The sequence below is a fragment of the Gopherus flavomarginatus genome, chromosome 4, assembly GCF_025201925.1.
Source record: "Gopherus flavomarginatus isolate rGopFla2 chromosome 4, rGopFla2.mat.asm, whole genome shotgun sequence".
NCBI classification, from domain to species: Eukaryota; Metazoa; Chordata; order Testudines; family Testudinidae; genus Gopherus; species Gopherus flavomarginatus.
Genome location: NC_066620.1, coordinates 82,952,880 through 82,972,573, shown reverse-complemented (window position 1 = coordinate 82,972,573; position 19,694 = coordinate 82,952,880). Strand labels below are relative to the sequence as shown.

The 19,694-nt window shown below is 38.5% G+C and overlaps 1 protein-coding gene across 2 annotated transcripts in view; it reads left to right on the top strand.

Annotated features, from left to right (window-relative positions):
• The window catches only part of MAP3K21 (mitogen-activated protein kinase kinase kinase 21), a 61,323-nt gene extending 41,880 nt beyond the window's left edge, over positions 1-19,443 (top strand). The window contains exons 5-12 of one of the 2 annotated variants that reach the window (XR_007773827.1): positions 2,229-2,469; positions 4,581-4,703; positions 7,818-7,934; positions 8,495-8,645; positions 9,947-10,041; positions 12,796-13,584; positions 14,748-15,730; positions 16,684-19,443. Coding sequence is in view for 1 of the 2 variants with exons in the window: in XM_050949036.1 (XP_050804993.1) it covers positions 2,229-2,469; positions 4,581-4,703; positions 7,818-7,934; positions 8,495-8,645; positions 9,947-10,041; positions 12,796-13,584; positions 14,748-15,172 (1,941 nt within the window). In the remaining variant the exon portion in view is untranslated. Of the gene's footprint in view, positions 1-2,228; positions 2,470-4,580; positions 4,704-7,817; positions 7,935-8,494; positions 8,646-9,946; positions 10,042-12,795; positions 13,585-14,747 lie in introns of both variants that reach the window. The other variant, XM_050949036.1, reaches the window with a different exon arrangement.
• Positions 19,444-19,694: the final 251 nt, after the last annotated feature.

The window sequence follows — 19,694 nt, the reverse complement described above, 5'->3', positions numbered from 1 at the left end:
AAGTGTAAGTGATAATGCACCTGCATAAAGGGGCCAAACTGCGGTTGACAGGTAACTGTAAATCTGCCTTTCAAGTTCTTGACTTTACAACTTGTTTTAACTTAGTTTTTCTTAAAATGTAATTTCCTAGAATTTGGTGTTACCTTTTTTTCTTTAAAAGAAATCTGTATGTTTCTATAACAACCCCCAAGTGCATCGCCAGCAAGGTTTGAACCCTGAACCTTCAGCACTGCAGTGCAGACTTTTCCACTTGTGCTACAGGACTAAATATAGGGCAGAAGGAGAAAACAGTTAACTCAGAGAGTGAAAGAACCCAGCCCAGGCATTCCTGGGAGTTGTGTGAGCTCTGGGCCAACCAGGGCTGGCTCTAACTTTTTTGCTGCCCCAAGCAAAAAAGAAGCGTAACCTCCCCCCTGCGAGCACCGCACCACCGAAACCTCAACCCCCTGAGTGCCGCGCCAACCCCCGAGCCCCATGCCACCCGAAGCCCCACCCCTGCAGAGTGCCACGCTGCCCCAAGCCCCCACCCTCCCCAAGCGCTGCATCAGCCCCTGCCCCCCCAGCGCCGCGCCAAGCCCCCGAGTGCTGTGCCACCCGAAGTCTGCCCCCCTGAGCGCCCCGCCGCTGAAACAAAAAAAAACAAACCCTCCAGCGCTGCCTAGCCAAAGGGGATTCCTTCAGGGCCTGCTGCAAACAATTTAATCAGTTTGTTTTATTTATTATGTTTGTTGTGGTAGCACCTAGTTCTGAACTGAGAACAGGGAGCTAGGCACGATACCAGAGATGGGCAAACTACGGCCCGCAGGCCACATCTGGCCCACAGGACCCTCCTGCCTGGCCCCTGAGCTCCTGCCTGGGAGGCTAGCCCCTGGCCTCTCCCCTACTGTTCCCCCTTCCCCACAGCCTCAGCTCACTCTGCCACCAGCGTAATCCTCTGGGCAGCGGGGCTCTTGCAGAACTGTGGCCTGACCTGGTGCTGCATGGTGGTGTGGCTGGCTCCAGCCAGGCAGCGTGGCTGCTTGTCCTGGTGCTCTGGGTGGCGCAGCTGTAGCGCCGTCAGCCACCAATGCTCCAGGCAGCGTGGTGAGGTGGTAGGGAGCAAGGGAGTTGGATAGAGGGCAGAGAAGTTCAGGGTGGTAGTCGGAGGTGGGGGTGTGGATAGGGGTTGGGGCGGTCAGAGGGCAGAGAACAAAGGGGTTGAATGGGGGCAGGGGTCCCGGGGGGCAGTCAGGAATGAGAGGAGAGGTTGGATGGGGCAGTGGGGGTGGTCTGGGTGCAGTCAGGGAGAAGGAGGGGTTGAATGGGGGCAGGAGTCCCGAGGGGCAGTCAGGAATGAGAGGATGGGTTGGTGGGGAGCAGTCAGGGGTGGGAGGGATGGGGGCGGTCAGGGGATGGGCAGGAGCGGATGGGGCAGGGGTTCCAGCGGGGTTGTCATGGGGCGAGAAGCAGGGGGGAGCGGTCAAATAGTGGGTGGGAGCCAGGCCATGCCTGGCTGTTTGGGGAGGCATAGCCTCCCCAACCGACCCACCATACAATTTTGGAACCTGGTGTGGCCCTCAGGCCAAAAAGTTTGCCCGCCCCTGCACTATACAATCATAGAATAAGAGACACTCACTTCCCCAAAGAGCTTACAATCTAGGGCATGTCTTCACTGGCAGTGTTAAAGCACTGCAACAGCAGCACTTTAATGTGGTTTGTGTAGTCACGGCATAGCTAAAAAGCCACCTCAATGAGGGGTGTAGCTACCAGCCCTGGTGTACTATCTACACTGGCACTTTACAGCACTGAAACATGCAGCACTCGGGTTTGTGGTTTTTTCACACCCCCGAGCAAGAAGGTTGCAGCGCTGGAAATGCCAATGTAGACAAGCCCTAAATGGAAGATATGTTCTGGTCCAAGTATTTTTTCATGATCACCAATATCATGATTATAAATGCTGGGATCCCAGTGTATGGTGGTGTTGATAGTGCTAATGCTACCCTAGCTTAAATAAACTTTGATTGCAAATAGATGCCTGAAAGAAATTTCTGTATACTTGCTTGCTACAGAAAGAGCCGACTTTTGAAGACCTGAATAGCTGTGAATATAATGCTTATTTGTATTATGTGCACACAGTGTATCAAGAAAATTAATTAAGGATATATAATTTAGTGCTATGTTTTAAATAGACTAATAGCAGAAAGAATTGTTTTGTGATTTACCTATATCTATGTAAATCTCATTCTTAGGAGCTATGTTCACGTGAAGAAGAGCTGACAAGGGCTGCTCTTCAGCAAAAATCTCAGGAAGAATTACTAAAGCGACGTGAGCAGCAGTTAGCGGAACGCGAGATTGATGTACTGGAGCGTGAGCTGAATATTTTGATATTCCAGTTAAATCAAGAGAAGCCCAATGTGAAGAAGAGGAAGGGAAAGTTTAAAAGGAGCCGGTTAAAACTTAAAGATGGACATAGAATTAGTTTGCCTTCAGGTTTGAAATTTTTCTCCTCCTCTACAAAATCTTCCTTTCACAATTAAATATTCAGATTAAAGTTCCCTATCTGAAACATTTAGATATTGTATGTTACCCTGAAGATGCCTAATTCCACCACCATGGTCTCTGATCTTTTAGGCAAAAAGTATGCAATGGTTGATAAAAGGAAAAAAAAAAAAAAGAATCTAAATGGCCTTTAAGGGATAAAATCAGAACTCTGAGATGTACCAGAGTTTGCAAAATGTTTCTCATTTCAGTTGAATAAAGTTGAGGGAGAGACTCTTACCCTCCAAAAACATCTTGTATCCTAGAGGAAGGTACACTGAATTGGAGCCAGGGCATCATGAGATCTGGCCTAACTAGTGTTTATATTTCTGTGCACTTCTGTCCCTTTGCTGCCGCCAATACCTACCTCCATCCTCCGCAGCAGTCAAGTTTTAGGACCAAACACCCTGGATTTTACAAACGAGTTAAAAGAAGGTCCCCCATACCAGGCTGGGAGTAGACACCATGTCTCATTCACTCTGTCACATTGTGTCTCACAATGAATGGGCCTGTTGTACGTGCTTTAGCTATCCAGTTTCTAACAGTTAGACAGCACTCTCCTCCCAGAGCCAGGAATAGAACCCAGGAGTTGTGATCTTCAGTATTCTGCTTTGTCTAGCATACAGTTGTTGTATAACTTATTAACAAAGCGTCAAGTCCCCCTCATGGCTGGTCCGTATAAATAAGAGATCTGTGGTGGGGAATGAGAAGTGCCACAATTCAAACCCCACAAGTGACCCATGTAGGAGGATTTCATGTTTTCCACTTGATAGATTCTCCCCCACCAATTTAAAAAGAAAACAAAACATGTTATTTAATTCAGTGAGGAAACATCCTTTAAAGCAGGTTTCATAGTTAAAAGATATGGTGCAGACATAGGCCAAGTTTGCAGTTGAGAGGTGTGGATAAAACTTATTTTTCTACCCTGTTCAATTAATTACTTTAATGTTACCAAAACTTGTGGACATAGCAGTACTCATCTTTCCCAAATTGTGAGAAACAAATTTGAATCAGTCCTCCGTCCAGAAAGATCAGTTGGCATAAACTTATTTCAGTACTTAAAAGTATTGGAACTATGCAGTCGATGTAATGTTTTGTAGAAGGCAAAAGAAAAAGTGACACCTGGGTTGAATGCAGGTAGATAGCTAATTTTCTTAACCTACTGCCTTGTTGACCACACTTATCTTAGAGTGTTTGACTTGTAAGCACAGTGAGAAAAAAAAAGCAGAGCATAGTTGGTGTGGGGTGTGTGTGCACGTGCTGTATGTAGTGCGTAAAAATGTGGTAATAGCTAAAGAGGATATCACTTCAGGATCTGTTTTCAGGCTTCATGGGCATGTAGCAAAAGGTCACCATCGTGGCATCTGAACCCCCAATGGATATATCCCGTTGCTGGTTTATCAAGTTATTGTTCCTACAGGAGTCCATGGCAAAATATCTATTCACTAATGGCATTGTACTAATGTTGTCACTAGATGGCACTGTACACTTCACAAGACTGTGGGAAGCAGTGGAAAGACATGTTTCGTGATAGTAGAATCCTGCCATTGGTTGCTGCATTTTTTAATGTGTGTGAATTAAGTATTTGTAAGGGTGCCAGATGGAGAGTCCTAGAGACTGGAGTCCTAAGACTTTTCCCGTAATGGTACAGAACATCCAGCACCAATACAGCCTTCACCACAATGCCCTGCCAATATGTCTCAACTGTGACCTATAAAGAGCACTCTGAAACCAAACAAAATAGCTGTTTAGCTTTTTGAATCTACTGAGCACCAGCAAGGCTGCAGATTGGCTTGTAATGTTGATTTTCTTAGTTGAGCTCCCATTGAGCCACCAAACTAATTTAGAGTGAAGCTGTAAAATTCTACCGGCATGACTCGAAGTTCAAACCAATAATTGTACCAGCAGGCTTAGAATTTTTCTCTGTTACAATAGAAATCTTATCTAATGAAATTCACTTACATAAATATACATTTCATTTTGGTTAATGCTGAAAAAATACAATATAATCTTTCTTTCTTTAGAACAGTGAAATTTACCTAGTTTTGCTTTCTTCACAACAGATTTCCAGCACAAAATAACAGTGCAGGCTTCCCCTAATTTGGATAAACGAAGAAGCTTAAACAGTAACAGCTCTAGTCCACCAAATAGCCCCACAATAATTCCTCGCCTTCGAGCTATACAGCGTAAGTTTTCGTCACCGTTTCAGTTCATTTTTTTAACCATTATGAACACACTCATTTTACACAGCTACACTGCAAAACACTGGAAGGAATATGTTATATGTGGATGTAAAGAAAATGAATGTGTTTGGGCCCCTAGATGTTCTGTGAACAACATGCTGCATGAATTGATAGAGAAAATCTTGCTAGAATGACTGTTTTTAGTGAGTATTTCAAGATTTGTAGCTGAAGAGAATGCAGCAAATCATAACTTATCTGGCTTTTAGTAAAATGTTGAATTGTTTCAGGACATTGTACTTGGAAAAAATATAATCTGGTTTGGATGAAGTACTGAAGGATCATAGACAAAGGGCTAATGATAAATGGCAAAGTATCATGTGAGAGGGGGCTGCTGCCAAATGGAATGTTAGAAAATCAGCTGTCCTTGGACCAGAGCTGCCAGCCAAGCACAGGAGCATAATGTCCAAAGACACAGGGAATAATGCAGCCATAATATGTTCAGAAGGGCAAAACTCCAATTGATGGGAGGCGGGGAAGAAGGGGAACCAAGCACATGGGAAGCAGGGGAGGGAGGAAGAGAACAGATTGGGGAGGAGATAAGTGCCTTTTATTTATTTTTTTATTGATTGAAAATCACACACTTATTAAATACTTAAATGCTGTTTTTTGTAAGCAACTCCTGGGGTTGCTGTAGGGAAGTTGTCTGTATAAATGGCAGGATGAGGTAGCAGTTATGAATGGGAGGGGAACTAGTCCACAAGACACTCAAGATGTTATGCTCACTATTGATTTTTGAGAACACAATATCTAGAGATAGAAAAGATCTTTTAATATATATGTCGTTTCTTGATTTTAATAGTGTCTGGCCTTGTGTACAAAGCAGGCTGACCGACTGCCCATGGGCATAATGGAACACCACATGGGATGAACAGTAAAGCAAAATCTATTTGTTTATTCAGGGTCATTTCCCAAGAGACAAACATGTCATGTAGTGTCCATCCCAACAAATGAACCCAGGACCAGTTTTTAGTGCCAAAGTAGTTTAGAATCTAGGTCATCTTTTGCTTCTGAATGATACAGTCTTCTCTTTTTCCCCCACAAGATCCTCTGAGGAGAAAGATCCCAGTCTTTTCTCTGGTGCTTAATCAGAAGTATATGGCTCACTTTCCTGGCTATTCCCTTCTGGAGATCAGGTCTTCTCTGGTTGCCTTTGGATCTTGGGAACTAGCTGCCTGGGCTCCCTCTAATCTTGGGTAGAAAGACTCTTTCCCTCTGGGTGAGCATCACCGTCTTAAGCCTGCCCTCATCATTATCTCTTCATAGTCACTAGTTATAGCTGGAGGGCTGTCTTTACTAGAATGACCAGCTGAGCATTTGTTGGGTGTAGCTGATGTACTTCCATAGACTTGGAGCACTCTGTTACCTCATATCTGGTTGGGACGGGAAGGAGTTAAGTATAACCTGTTTCTTTATCGTAGTCTCAAGATTGTTTGAAAAAAGCATCAAGAGAAAATTGTGGGGTTTGTCTTTTCAAGATTGGTATAAGAAGTGTGGTTGATGTTCCCTTTTTTGCTACAGCCTGAAGAGAAATTATTTTTTATTAAATCTACCTTGTTTGCATGTGAAATTTGAAGTGCTGCCATGGCTGTTTAGGTGTAAGCTATTTTCAACTTCATGACGATACTTTCAGCTTAATACCCACTCTGGCAAACTGTATCATGAATTTAAATTGACCTTCCCAAGTTATAAAGGACTTCTAGCACTTGACAGCTAAAATGAAACAAAACACATTACATGAGATGTTTTTGGAATTCATACTCTCTGTAATTGTGAGTGAAACCACAGTTACCTGTCCCAATTACAATTACTGCACATCACCTTTTATACATTCTGCTAATCTTTTTAATATTTTTGGTAGGGCAAAACATTTCTAATGGTATATCTCATAAAACCAAAATCTTGAAATAAGGTTGCTATTTAATTTTTGATGTCTACAGCACTCAACATAGAAATGAAATAAAAGTTTCAGGTATTAGCCTACCTCTAGAATCTTGAGATTTTTTTAAAAAGGCAGAAAATAATTTACATTTGTACCCATTCTAACTCCCACAGTCATAGGCCCCTGTCCTTCAAGGAGATCCGCCAGTGCAGACCCATATGCCTGTGAGGAATTCAATTGATGGGTCTAACTGAGCAAATGTTTCCCATTGTAGGACCATAAAAATTACTGTATTAAACAAAGAGTCTCTCCCTCAAATGGAATACTTTCTAATTTTGAGTTTGGATTCCCAAGCTTCTAGCCAAAGTGCTCAGATCTTTTGAATATATCTGGCTGAAGCAACTTAATTTCCGCATCCCTGTGTAATTGCATTCTACCTATGTAAAATACCTTCCTCCAGTGCTATTTAGTCTTGATTAAACTTCAGAGCTCCCTTGTTTAGAGAAGATTTATTCAAGTGTGTGTGCTTTGAGCAAGAGTATCTAACAATTGCTTATTTGATCACACCTCTTTTGTTCATAATATTTCAAGCTTCCAAATCTAAGTTTCTTAAAAATGAAAAAGAAATCCTAGCTTATTGTAAAGAAAATTTAGTCAGAGGTTTGAATTCAGCTATTTCTGAACACTAATTTTAAAAAAAAGTAGGTTGTGAGTAGTCTCCAGAGAATCCTGAAAACTTAGTTGTAATATCTTAGCAAAGGCAAGCATCTGTGCTGCAGAGCAAGTTAAACTGGAGTAAGAGTTGGGGCAGGAGTGAGAAATAGGTGAATTACAAACCTCCTAAATTTTACCTTGTTAAAGACGGTCTGTCATGGCAGAAGTTGTGCTATGTCAATACTATCATCTTAGTTGTGAGCATATTGAGAATTTACTTTTCTAGTTGTCAACCTGATGCTGATCTGACACAGGAATTTTATTTAACTGATTCAGATTCACAGACTTTGGGGCCAATTACTGTGTACTCCTGTGACTGCTTGGCTCTTCCCAGGAGGCATTTTACACCTTTGGAACTGGGTTTCTGGTTCTAGAGCTAAAAGTATAAGGAAGAATTGGTCCCTCTTCTGCAAATAAAGTAAAACTACTAAGATCTCTACTGCATTCTCTTAATTTTTCCTCAGTGATTTCCAAAGCAGACACAAATACAGCTAATGGCCGAAGAAACAGTGTATATGTGTACCAGCAAGATGTAGATATCACAAGTGAATATGAACTTTCCAGTGGGGTTATGAAAAAAGGCAAGATCCAAATAAATTGTAAAGGGTGTTGGTTGTATTAACTCTGTAGCTGAACTTGTGTTAAGTGACAGACTGAGCACTTAAACAGAAAATATCTATTTTAAAATATTTGTTTTGGGTTAATGAAAAACAAAATCACAGTAATTGGTCATAACTGAGATATTCTAATTCATTTGATATGATTGCATCAAAAAAAGTTCTACTGAACAAAATATTAACTGGTAAATGCTCAGTTTGCCTCATGTATATGAATTACCTAAATATAAAGTACTGAGTTTTAAGAAGCATGAAAAATAAGATCTTTCTTGCTGCTTTGTCTTTAATTTTCATCTTTCTTGTCAGTTTACAAATTGTTCCTTGCTTGCTTATCGTTTTGATCAGTGCAGTTTGTATTTTGGCATCAGTGGGGGGGAAATCATCTCAATTTTTAAGTTGAACCTTTTTGATTTTGCTATTGTGATTCAGTTTTAGTGGAGAAGGCTGCTTTGCTAAAATCCAAATTCTTTCATTGGCTGTAACAATCCTTCTAATGAGCACTAAACTACTGTACCTGTCTCTAGTAACCTCAGATGAAAGCAACAGAACCTGGGGAAGAAGCACAGCTTGCCACCAAGAAGAATTTGAAGACTTGAAGAAAAGCTTTAAAAAGAAAGGTTGCACATGGGGACCAAGCTCAGTTCAAACAAAGGAACGTGCAGATTGTAAGGAGAGGTATGACTGCTGTATTTTATATTCACTTAACATGAGGACAGATATTTTGATGATTAGATTGGAAGCCAAATTTGGGCGCACAGTTCTGCAACCCTTATTTAGCTAGGTTGTTTTTAGCTAGAATTCCTCAGACCCTCATTTTATTAATCTGGGAATTTTCTGGTAGCCATAAATGGGATTCATGCAGACAAAGACTCACAGGTGCTAGAACAATCACTTACCTTACAGTCCCTGATTCTTTGAGATGTTCTGTTGATTCTTTGATGTGGCTTCAATGACCCACCCTCCAACCCCACACCTTCGGAGTCAGGCTCTATTGGAATCCTGAAATAGTCAGGAAACGAAGAGGCAGTCGAGGGCATTGTGCCTGTACCTGTTGCTGCAGTGTATTCCAGGCTGTCTAGATGCTGAGTAAAGGAAGTATTTCCTGTTTACTACTTTGAAAGGCAATACATTTTTAGAATGCTGTCATTTTGTTGTTAAGTGTTGAAAGCAACTGTCTGAATTTTCACTAGTACTCTTCATATTTTTTTTTTTTTTTTTATAAATCACTCAAGATCCTTCTTATCTCCTTTTCAGGGTATATTTCCTTGTCTGTCAAGTGTCCATCAATTGAAATGGGCACTTCCTTGATTGTTAAACATACAACATCAATATAAAATCATAAGTCTATGTTAAAAGCAGCCAGGTGAAAGTAACTAAAGGATTTACCAGTACGCAGTTGCCAGGGTCCTGCACAGAGAGGGTGGGGCCATTAAATCCCCCAGGCACTTTAAATCACTGCCGGAGCCCCGTGGTAGCGGTAGCTGCTGCAGCGGCTGGGAGCCCCAGGGCTCTGGTGGCAATTTAAAGGGCTTGGGGCTCCAGCAGGACCCTTTTAAATTGCAGGCCTGAAGAAGCTGCCCCCTGCCGGTACAGTTGGCTGTTTACTAGTTCTTGCTGGTACACCATACCGTACTGGCTTACTTTCACCTCTGAATACAGCTTCCTCTTTTGTGCTTGCTCTTTGATCTTGCCCAGTTCTCTTTTACAAAAGTTTGTGTTTTTAAAGAATTTTATAAACCCCCATCAAACAAGTTTTAGACCTTGTACCATATACAAACTTCCTAGCCACTGTAGCTTTTACTGTTTTAGCACTTTGTGTGTTACGTGTTTAAACATACACAAGAAAAGAAATTCTGTAGAATAGATAGCTTCTAGTTATTCCTTCTTTTTCTCTTTAAACCTATATTAGTTCTCATTAAAAAAGTTATAGAAACATGCTGTTCTGTACCGTGTCTAAAGAATCATTCTGATTTCAGAATAAGACCTCTCTCAGATGGCAACAATCCTTGGTCAACTATTTTAATGAAAAGTCAGAAAGGTGTTCCATTAGCCTCCCTGTTTGTGGACCAAGGTAAGAGTTGTTTATCAATTTATGGAAATTGCCATAAAATTATATGAATTAAGGCACCACTTCCTACGCACATGCTATATGTTAAGCACATAAATAGTCCATTGAACTATTCCTGTATATAAATTTAAGGCACATATTTAGATGCCAATTCTGCAAAGACTTAATTTTTTTTATCAGTAATCATTGTCTGTCTTGATCACTTGCCTTGGAAGTGTAGTTCTTGGTTTGTGTTGAGAAATCCATAAAGTTCCATAGTATCACCATTTCTAGTACCACCAATTGTTTTTCATTTACCGATCCTGATGTTTTAGTTGCATAGAACTATAGAACTGAGTTTTAGTAAAAGCTCCTTAGTTAGGGTTGTAACACCAATTCCATCCTTGGACCAGTTTTGAAATGCTTTCGTCCAATATGAGCAATAAATCTTTCATTTTGAAATTTGTATAGCTAGTCTTAGACCAGAAGAAATGTGTTTTTAGAAAGCTTGTAATCAGGCCAGGAATCTTAAAATTATGGGACTTACAAATATAAACAATTTTTTCTACTTTTTTGGAGAAATCTTTGGCCATTCTTCACTCACATCTCAAAAAATTTATTGAAAAGACACATATTTTACTCATTGATCCTTAATAAAACTATTGCATAAGCCTAAATTTCTTTCCAGAGTATCTCTTGCTACTCAGATTTCTCCACAATAATAATATAACCTCTGTTCAATATTTTGCAGAGCTTTGAAGTATGCTTCACGTACAGATCTCTCAAGTGCATAAAAACACAGAAAACTTTAGGTGCTGCAATCCTTATGTTTCCTGATTTATTGATTAGAAGCTTGCATGGTCTACAGGCACTGCATAGAGAATGCCCAAGTTTTGCCGGCACAGCCTGATCTGTATCTGTTCCACACACACAGTTCATGATCTATTATGGCCCTGAGCATATAGACTTTTTGGCAAACTTCCAGTTTTAATTTGAAAGTTTTTGTTTTTACTAACTAAGACACCTCAGGTTAAAATATCAGCAACGCAGAAGGAATCTTGAAAATATTTTATGAAATTTTAGTAAATTTGATTATTAATAAAAGGAAAGTTAGATGTATATGTCTTGTTTCTATTTTTAGAATTTGCACTCCATTCGGACAATGAAAATAACAGCTTCATTTTCTGTTTCTCATGCACTGGTATAATGTTAGACTGTAGTTAGCTAACTATGCTAGGAAATATTTATATCAAAACAATTTTCTTGGTATTTAAAAAAGCCGAGGAACCATTTTTATCATCATCATCTTTTCAAAGATTTTTTTTAAATAAGATAAAATTGAGGACTGATCTACTTCCAAGGTTCCCCTTAAAAACAAACAAAAAATCCCTTTCTTTTAATTTTATGCTGAAACTTTTAGGAAAATGTAGGCAAAACATCAAAGTTGTTGGGAGCAAAGTAGGGAAGGGAAGGGATGGAACTCAGCTGCAAAACATTATAATTAAGCTTGACTATCTAAGACAGGACATTCAGTAATTGAGACTGAAACAGTAATTTGAACGATCAGTGTTTACTGTCAACTCTTTCATCCTACCCTACTGTACAGAATAACAGTTCATGTACTTGAACTGTGACTCCTCCCATACAGTTACCACCACATAGAGAAAAGACCCAGTCTCTTATTTTATATGCTTGCCTTCTAAAGAGTCTAGTAAACATTCTGCAGCCATCACTTGCCTTCATTTGTTATTCCACTGTGAGCTAAAGAGCTAAAACTTCTGAATTCATTTTCATCATACAGACTGGAAATATCAAACTTATTCATAGTGGACCTAATAGTCCATTGAACTTAATGGAAATACTCCCATTGACTTCATACAAGTTTTGATTCAGAGCCAACTGAACAGGTCATACACCACAGCCTTCAGACGCTGCACACAAATATAGAGTGAGAGTGAGTGAGTGTGTGTGTGCGCTTGTGTCTGTATAAAAATCATGTATACTACTCACAATAATCTATTCACAGAAATATGCTGCAATTTAAGTTCTTCAACACAAAAGGAAAATGGAAGCAGCGAAATATATGTATTTATAGTCTTGGAAAAAAGTATTTATAATCCACCCAGTATTAGCTGTGTGATGGGTAGAGATACAGAGGCAGTTTGGTGTTTAGACTTTCACAAGTAAGGGTCAGTTTTTTAGATTTTTTTTTTCAAATTTTACAAACAATATGTAGCTAGTTTTATAACGACACCACTATGTCGATATAACGCCACCCGATATAACACAAATTTGGATATAACGCGGTAAAGCAGTGCTCCGGGGGAGTGGGGCTGCGCACTCCGGTGGATCAAAGCAAGTTCAATATAACACGGTTTCACCTATAATGCGGTAAGATTTTTTGGCTTCCGAGGACAGCATTATATCGAGGTAGAGGTGTATCATGGAAAAATGCTGCTGTTTGAATTTACATTTTGAAAATAGTGTATTTGTTGAAAAATTGCTTTTATTGTTTTGAGTACTAGAGATTTCTTTGATATTTATCACAAAGGATATGGAAAGATTTTGATTTTAGGAAATTTTGAATCTGACTTAATGGTTATCCCTGTGTGTTCCTCTGAGTCTCCAAAAGATGTGTATATGGGGGACACAGAACATCTCAGGGTAGGTATGTGTATATTTAATAATGAGGAATCCTAAGGTACATGTACAAGTTTGCCAGAAAAAAGTATCTTATTTTGCAATATTTAAGTACCTTCCAATATTTTTACATTATAGATGTTTGTACAGAGCAGAGACTTTTCCTTGAAGGTTCAGATGCAAAAAGACCAAAGCAAATGAAGTTGCCAAATCAGGCTTATATTGATCTACCTCTTTGGAAGGATGATCAGGGAGAAAACACTATAGAACATGAAAGCTTTGAAGAAGGAACCTCTGCTAATTCTGCAAATAGTACTCCGCAAATGACTCCTACAAACAGTCTCAATAGAACACTGCAGAAAAAGAAAACTGACTCTATATTGTATGGATGTGCTGTTCTCCTTGCATCTGTAGCTTTGGGCTTAGATATTAGAGAGCTAAACAAATCACAAGTTCCAGACGAACTGTTGCCAAAGGAGGAGAAGAAGAAGCGGGAGGGAATATTTCAACGTGCTTCAAAGTTTCGCAGGAGTGCAAGTCCTACAAGATTGCAGTCCAAAAAAGAGGAAACCCATATTCCATCTCTAAGTCCATCTGCAAATACTGTGAATCTTCTCTCTATGGCTTCCCTTTCCACCAAATGCTTGCTTCAGTCTGACAGTGAAGATGCGTTTGTAAGCATCGCTCCCGGTGATTGTGACACAGGCATTCCCACTGAGGCATTTTCATCTGAAACTTCGGCAACTAAGACGGGGGAACAAAGGGTAAAGCCAGTGCTTGACACTGATCCTGTGATGTTAAAGAATCAGTCTCCTATTCTTCCTCTGAAACAAGAATCTGAAAAAGTGCCAAATGACTCTTCATCAAAATTGAGACGATTGGGTCACAGACGAACCATGTCAGATGGAAATACTTTCCAGACTACATGTGGGTAACATAGAATATCAGAGAGATGCTTTATCTATAGTGCATAAACAAAATTGAAAATCTCATGGAATTATAACTTACTGAATATATTTTCAGTAAGTAATTATCAAGAATAGTATCTTACTCCAGTATGTGGGGAGGACAGGTGTTTCATTTGAAGTACAATATAAATTCCACTCATGTCAGCAAAATAACTTCACCTAAGGATTTAGTGGAAGTCTGTGGGGATGTGCTGCCTGGTAGGATATACCAAAATCAGTGTTGCCAGTGGAATTACCAAAATTGATGCTGAGGATTCCATTCAGGTGGTTTCATCATATTGTAGTTCTTAAAGCAAAACTGGATTGCCAAGTGTAATGGGAAATGTTGGTATTTCTATAAACATTGTAGCATCAGAGCTTCAAGAGGCTGAAATAAATGCTGAAATTGTTACTTAATGTAGCTTGGCAATTGTTCAACTGAGACTAATTCATTAATGTCATTTTAGTGATGTCCATTTATTAACTCATAGCAAAACAGGTTTAATAAGTTTTACTTCCCTGACTGGCACAGGACTCCTACCACACAATGAATATTTAATGAGCTATTGTTGAGACATATCCAAACTGAAAACACTTGTCCTCTAATCTACTGGTATCCAGTAGAAATGTTGAGTTTTGTGTTTGCTATTAATACTAGCATTGCCCTATGTAATTTGAAGAGCATCTTTTGCGACACAATATTGCTCTTCAATATTATTTTGCGGTTTAAATTCCTTAAATTAATTTGTTTTTCTCCTTAATAATTGAGGGTTTCCAACTTGAATGTGTCTTAAAATGATTTGGCAAAACTTGACAAACTTCTCAGCTTTATTGCATCCTGCTATTGAGCTGACTGAATTCTGCTGACTCTCTGACTGATGAGAAGTAGGCTCTCTTACCCTTCAACACAGGAACAATATGGTTCAGAGAAATTCTTTGTGTGTTGAATGACTGTGTCAGACCATTATCTGATGCTGCCATGCCTTTATGGGGCATCACTAATTCCTACCAGCCTGTGTAACTTTTTTGGTGAAGTAGTAGTTCAGGTAGTACCACTAAAGTTGCTGTCAGTGGTATGTGCTTTTCCAGATGTGAGAAGTAGAGGTGATCATCTAATATTGTCTTGTCTTCTCCTCCATCTAGCTAATGGAATCACTTCACCTAACGGAGTCTCTATGTTGCCAGTTCTTCCAGTTTCTGGGATTCTGCAGTCTACATCTGTTCCGCAAAGAAGCATGCACCATGACCCGTCACCTGAAAAGCAAAGAGCTGTCAATATTATATCAAGGCCTCGACCTTCTTCTCTAAGAAGCAGAATAGATCCATGGCAGGCTCTTCCACAAAGTATAAAACCAGACTCTACAGAAGTGGACTATTTAGAGAGTTATGTAGGTCCCAATGTTAACTTTGTTCCAGATACTGAGGAGAGAACTAAATCCCACATGCCCTCATTACTTGATATTGATGTGGAAGGTCAAAACAGAGACTGCACAGTGCCTTTGTGTAGAATGAAGAACAAAACTTGTCGGCCATCTATATATGAACTGGAGAGAGAATTTTTGTCTTAAGTGCCTGGCATTTTTAAAGTATTGCCTTTTTTAAGGAGAAGAAGAAAAATATTTAAATTCTTTTGTACATCTACTATTTCATGCTACTGTTTTCTAAAATACTGAGGCCAATACTACCAAAATTTTTGTAACAGGCAGCTAATTTTGTACAATGTATAACAAGGGGCCTATCTTGAATTTTTATGGGAAACCCATCTAGTAACTTTAAAACACAATGCTGGAAAACAGTATTCTTGACATACATCTCTAAGCACAGTTTGAAATGCTAAATTAACTTGTCCAATTACCTCCCACAAAATCTCACCTTTTCTCTGCTAGAGCTCTTGCTTTTTGGTGTGGTTTTTTTGTTTTTGTTTTCTCTCACACATTGAAGGACTAATTGGCATGCAGAGGATTTGCATTCAGATCATGGGGAGTTTTGTGCACATACATTTTTCAGGAACAGCCCCTTACGAACTGTGGAGTTAAGGATTTTTTTTTTTTTAAGATGCCTGAATAGAAGTGCTCTACCCACTCTGCCCCAAGTAGTTGGTTTTCCTTTGGCATTGACTACATTATGTGAGTAACTTATCACCACCAAATGAATTTGCATAGTTTTGCCCCTGACTATTTTGAAATACAGTAGATTGTCAATCGTAGAATTAGCTTACCTAGAAAGTTGTGCTATAATTTAAATTAAAACTAAATTTAAATTTGAGTGACTGGAATTTGGTTCAAGGTATTTAACGTTCTTTGTTTTTTGTGTATGTGAAGCAACATTCCATTAGGTAAAGATAAACTGGAACTTTAATGGTTGTGCTCTGACTTTTTTTGAACACATCAGTATATTTGCACTGAGACAACTATTCCTGATGATTTTTAATTAAAACTGAGTTCTCTGGGTTACTGTACCATCTGTTTGGGAAAGAGGAGTTTGTTTAAATGAGAGAGTACAGTTAACCAAGTTTAAGTTTCTAGCACAATTGCAAACTGTTACAGAGTCTATTTCAAAGTCAACCCTGCCATTTCTTCCTTATATTGTCAATGGGGAGCCCAGTTTTTCGTGCCAAGGTGTGGTATGAAAAGGCAAAAATCTGATACACTTGTCTGTAAATGTCCAACAAATTCATAAATATAGAGTTGTGGGGGGGAAGTGTACTTAAACTTGACCATGTAGCAACTTCATTTTCCCAAATCACTAAATTAGTGGTAACTAATTTAAAGGCTGCTTTACCAGTAATTGTTGGAAGTGCTGAAGAAGAGCAGCATTCGAATTAAGGAGTATTTCTTGAATTTTGACAACTAGAAATTCTCTATCATTTTTAGACTTAGATACGCTGCAGAAATAAAATTACTTAAATGAAAAAGAAATTTCATTTCCCATCAGGACATTTCTTGTTTTAAGGCCTTTGGTTAAATACTTTGTCTCCTTTACCCTTAAGTCTGGGAGTTCAGATTGTCCATTGTTAAGCAGAATTCATGAGCACCTAATATCAAAGCAAAGGAATTAAAAAGCCGTTTTTATTCTCTAGTGCACTACATTGGTTATACTGAAAGTGGGAGAGAAGAATTGGAGAATGTCAATCATGCAGTTTTAACCTTGCAGAGAAGTGGATAGATGGACATAACTTCCCTGAGAACAAGCTCACAATATTAAGAGTGAAAATGAGAGAATATTTTCTTAAAGTATTATTTCTACAAAAAATGTTGACACACTAACCAATGGTTGGCTGTAAACTGAGTGACTGTATAACAGGTTATTATTAAATTATTGCATTTTTGTTCTATCCTGTTTGTTTTCAGTAACCTGTATAATTTCTATTAAGTTTGTTGTAAGTACTGCATTCTTCAAAACTTAGGTACCACAAATTTCAAATACCATACAATGTTCTTTAACTTGTATTCTTTAAACTTGTACTTAATTTTATCAGGTACACTTCAGTAGATGAAGTTTAGTTTTTAATTGAATATGTAATGATTGGTTCTCATGTTGTACACAATTAATTACACGCAATGCTCTGTGGAAAACATGGATCACATCTTAAATATAGTTTGGTAGTGTATTTAATTTTGAAGATGAAAGTTACAGTTGTGAAACATTGCGTCTCCTTAAACTGTTTCAGGAGGAATCATGCCTTTATAATATTGAGAGACATTGAATTGATTATATTATACAACTATCCTCCTGGGGAAAGTACCTCTACTAGGCTTTCTAAAGGAAAATCTCAGGTGCTGTAGTCATATTGTCTTGTAAATTTTTATTCATTTTACTTGGTTTTATTTCATTATGAATGTTGAATTATGCACCATAGATTTTTGGAGTCTACAGTCAGCATAAAAACGACCCACTGTGGGCTGTTGTTTTCTCTTACCAGCGGTCCTTATCGTGATCTGTTTTTAAGCAGAATTCACCATTGCTTTTAATGGGGGATTCTTAAAAATGAATCGCGTGCTATGGCCCAATTAGTGCATGGTAACAATGTTAAGAGCTATATACTCAAGAGTTTGCACCCCAAGAAAAAGAAGGTATATAAGCCATCTCCAGCAAATTGGTTTTATTGATGCAGTCTTTTAGCTGTAGTATATAGTGCTTTAGAATTATTTTTTCACTTCTTCTTTTCTGTAGTTTAAAATTATAGGCCAGTCTTCACTAAAATGCAAAGATTAAAAATAAAGATTAAATCCATAGTTTCACAATTTCTATTTCACATGTTACCAGAGATACCTTTGTACAAGTAAGGGAATCTGGTGTATATTTATAATGATTTTACTTCTGTATTGGGTATAGCTGGTAAAAAATGTATTTATTGTCATGTATGTGAATAGTCTGACCATATAAGTGATAAATTTATACTGATCATGTTAGCATACAATTTCAAGGTGCTTACACTGCAGAGATTAAGGTAACTACTTGACATGCTGTTTTATAAAGCCTTATGACTGAAATCTTTTTATTTTAAAATAAACTTTTGTAGCTAGTGTATTGAATGTTGGCCTTGGCCTTCTTGAAATTAGGGCAGGTTTTAAAGCATTTTTATATCTTAAACTCCCTTGTACAAATTTCAGGGAGTAACCAAGAACTATGAATAGCCTGTTCTTAGTCCTTCAGAATGTGGGAACATGAAGTTATTGTCACTGAACTAAATGTAAGTGATTAATGTTAATCTGAGAAGTCCTGTAGGTTTTTGCAATCTTGAAATGCAGATTAAAATATTAATAGTAGCAGCCTGCACTTTCTTTCATCCATGTAAACATAACACTTCTCATCTGTAGAACCCAGTGCATTACAATGATGAGTAGGTGTCTTGTTTTGTAAAGATAGTTCGGGCACTGGAAGATTCACATAGTGAATCTGTGGCAGAATTGACTTTCTTTGGAACAAGAATATAAACCTTGGGTGAAATCCTCTCCCCATTGAAGTCAGTAGAAAAATTCTCAGTGACTTTAAGTGGGCCAGGACTTTGCTCCTTATATTTTTGTATTCATCGTTTTTATGGGTTCCTTCCAGTTTTTCTGAGATATGCTTCTGCCTTGTTAACCCATCCTTGCAAAAGAAAGTGTCTCCGTGTATACAATAGCAGTAGGAAAAGTGTAATATTACCTCTCCCATCACATTGAACTCTAATGATGGTGTGAACTTCAAAGCAGTGTGCCCAGTCCTGAAAATCTTTCCTCAGGTGAGTAATAATTCAATGAAACCATTCAAGTAATATATTTATGTGGGTAATGAATGGCAGGATTCAGTCCCAAGTTGGGATCATTTATATGTTAACAGACATTGGCAGTCCCTTCCAGGCTTCCTTTAAAAAAGGATACATTTAAAAAAACTACTATAATAAAATTATGTACTTAAGCATGTGTCAGGAACTGCAAAAGATTGAGATTCTCATAGTAACTGAGCCATTTTGCATATTGTAATTACTGGTAGGGGCAGTCAAGCAATTGAAAAAATTACTGGTAGGGGCAGTGAAGCGATTGAAAAAAATAATCACACAATTGAACAATAATAGAATGCCATTTATTTAAGTATTTTTGGATGTTTTCTACATTTTCAAATAAATTGATTTCAGTGACAACACAGAATACAAAGTCTGCAGTGCTCACTTTATATTTTTGTTTACAAGTATTTGCACTGTAAAAAAACAAAAATATTTTTTTTCAGTTCGCCTAATACAAGTATTGCAGTATAATCACTTTATCACGAAAGTTGAACTTACAAATGTAGAATTGTCTGGTTTAAAAGAAAAAACTGCATTCAAAAATAAAACCATGTAAAATTTTAAAGCCTGTAAGTCCACTCAGTCCTACTTCTTGTTCAGCCAATTGCTAAAACAAGTTTGTTTACATTTGCAGGAGATAATGCTGCCTGCTTCTTATTTACAATGTTCCGTGAAAGTGAGAACAGGCATTCTCATGGCACTGTTGTAGCTGGTTTCACAAGATATTTATGTGCCTATGTGCTAAATATTCATATGTCCTTTCATGCTTCAACCACCATTCCAGGGGACGTGCATCGATGCTGATAACTGGTTCTGCTCGATAT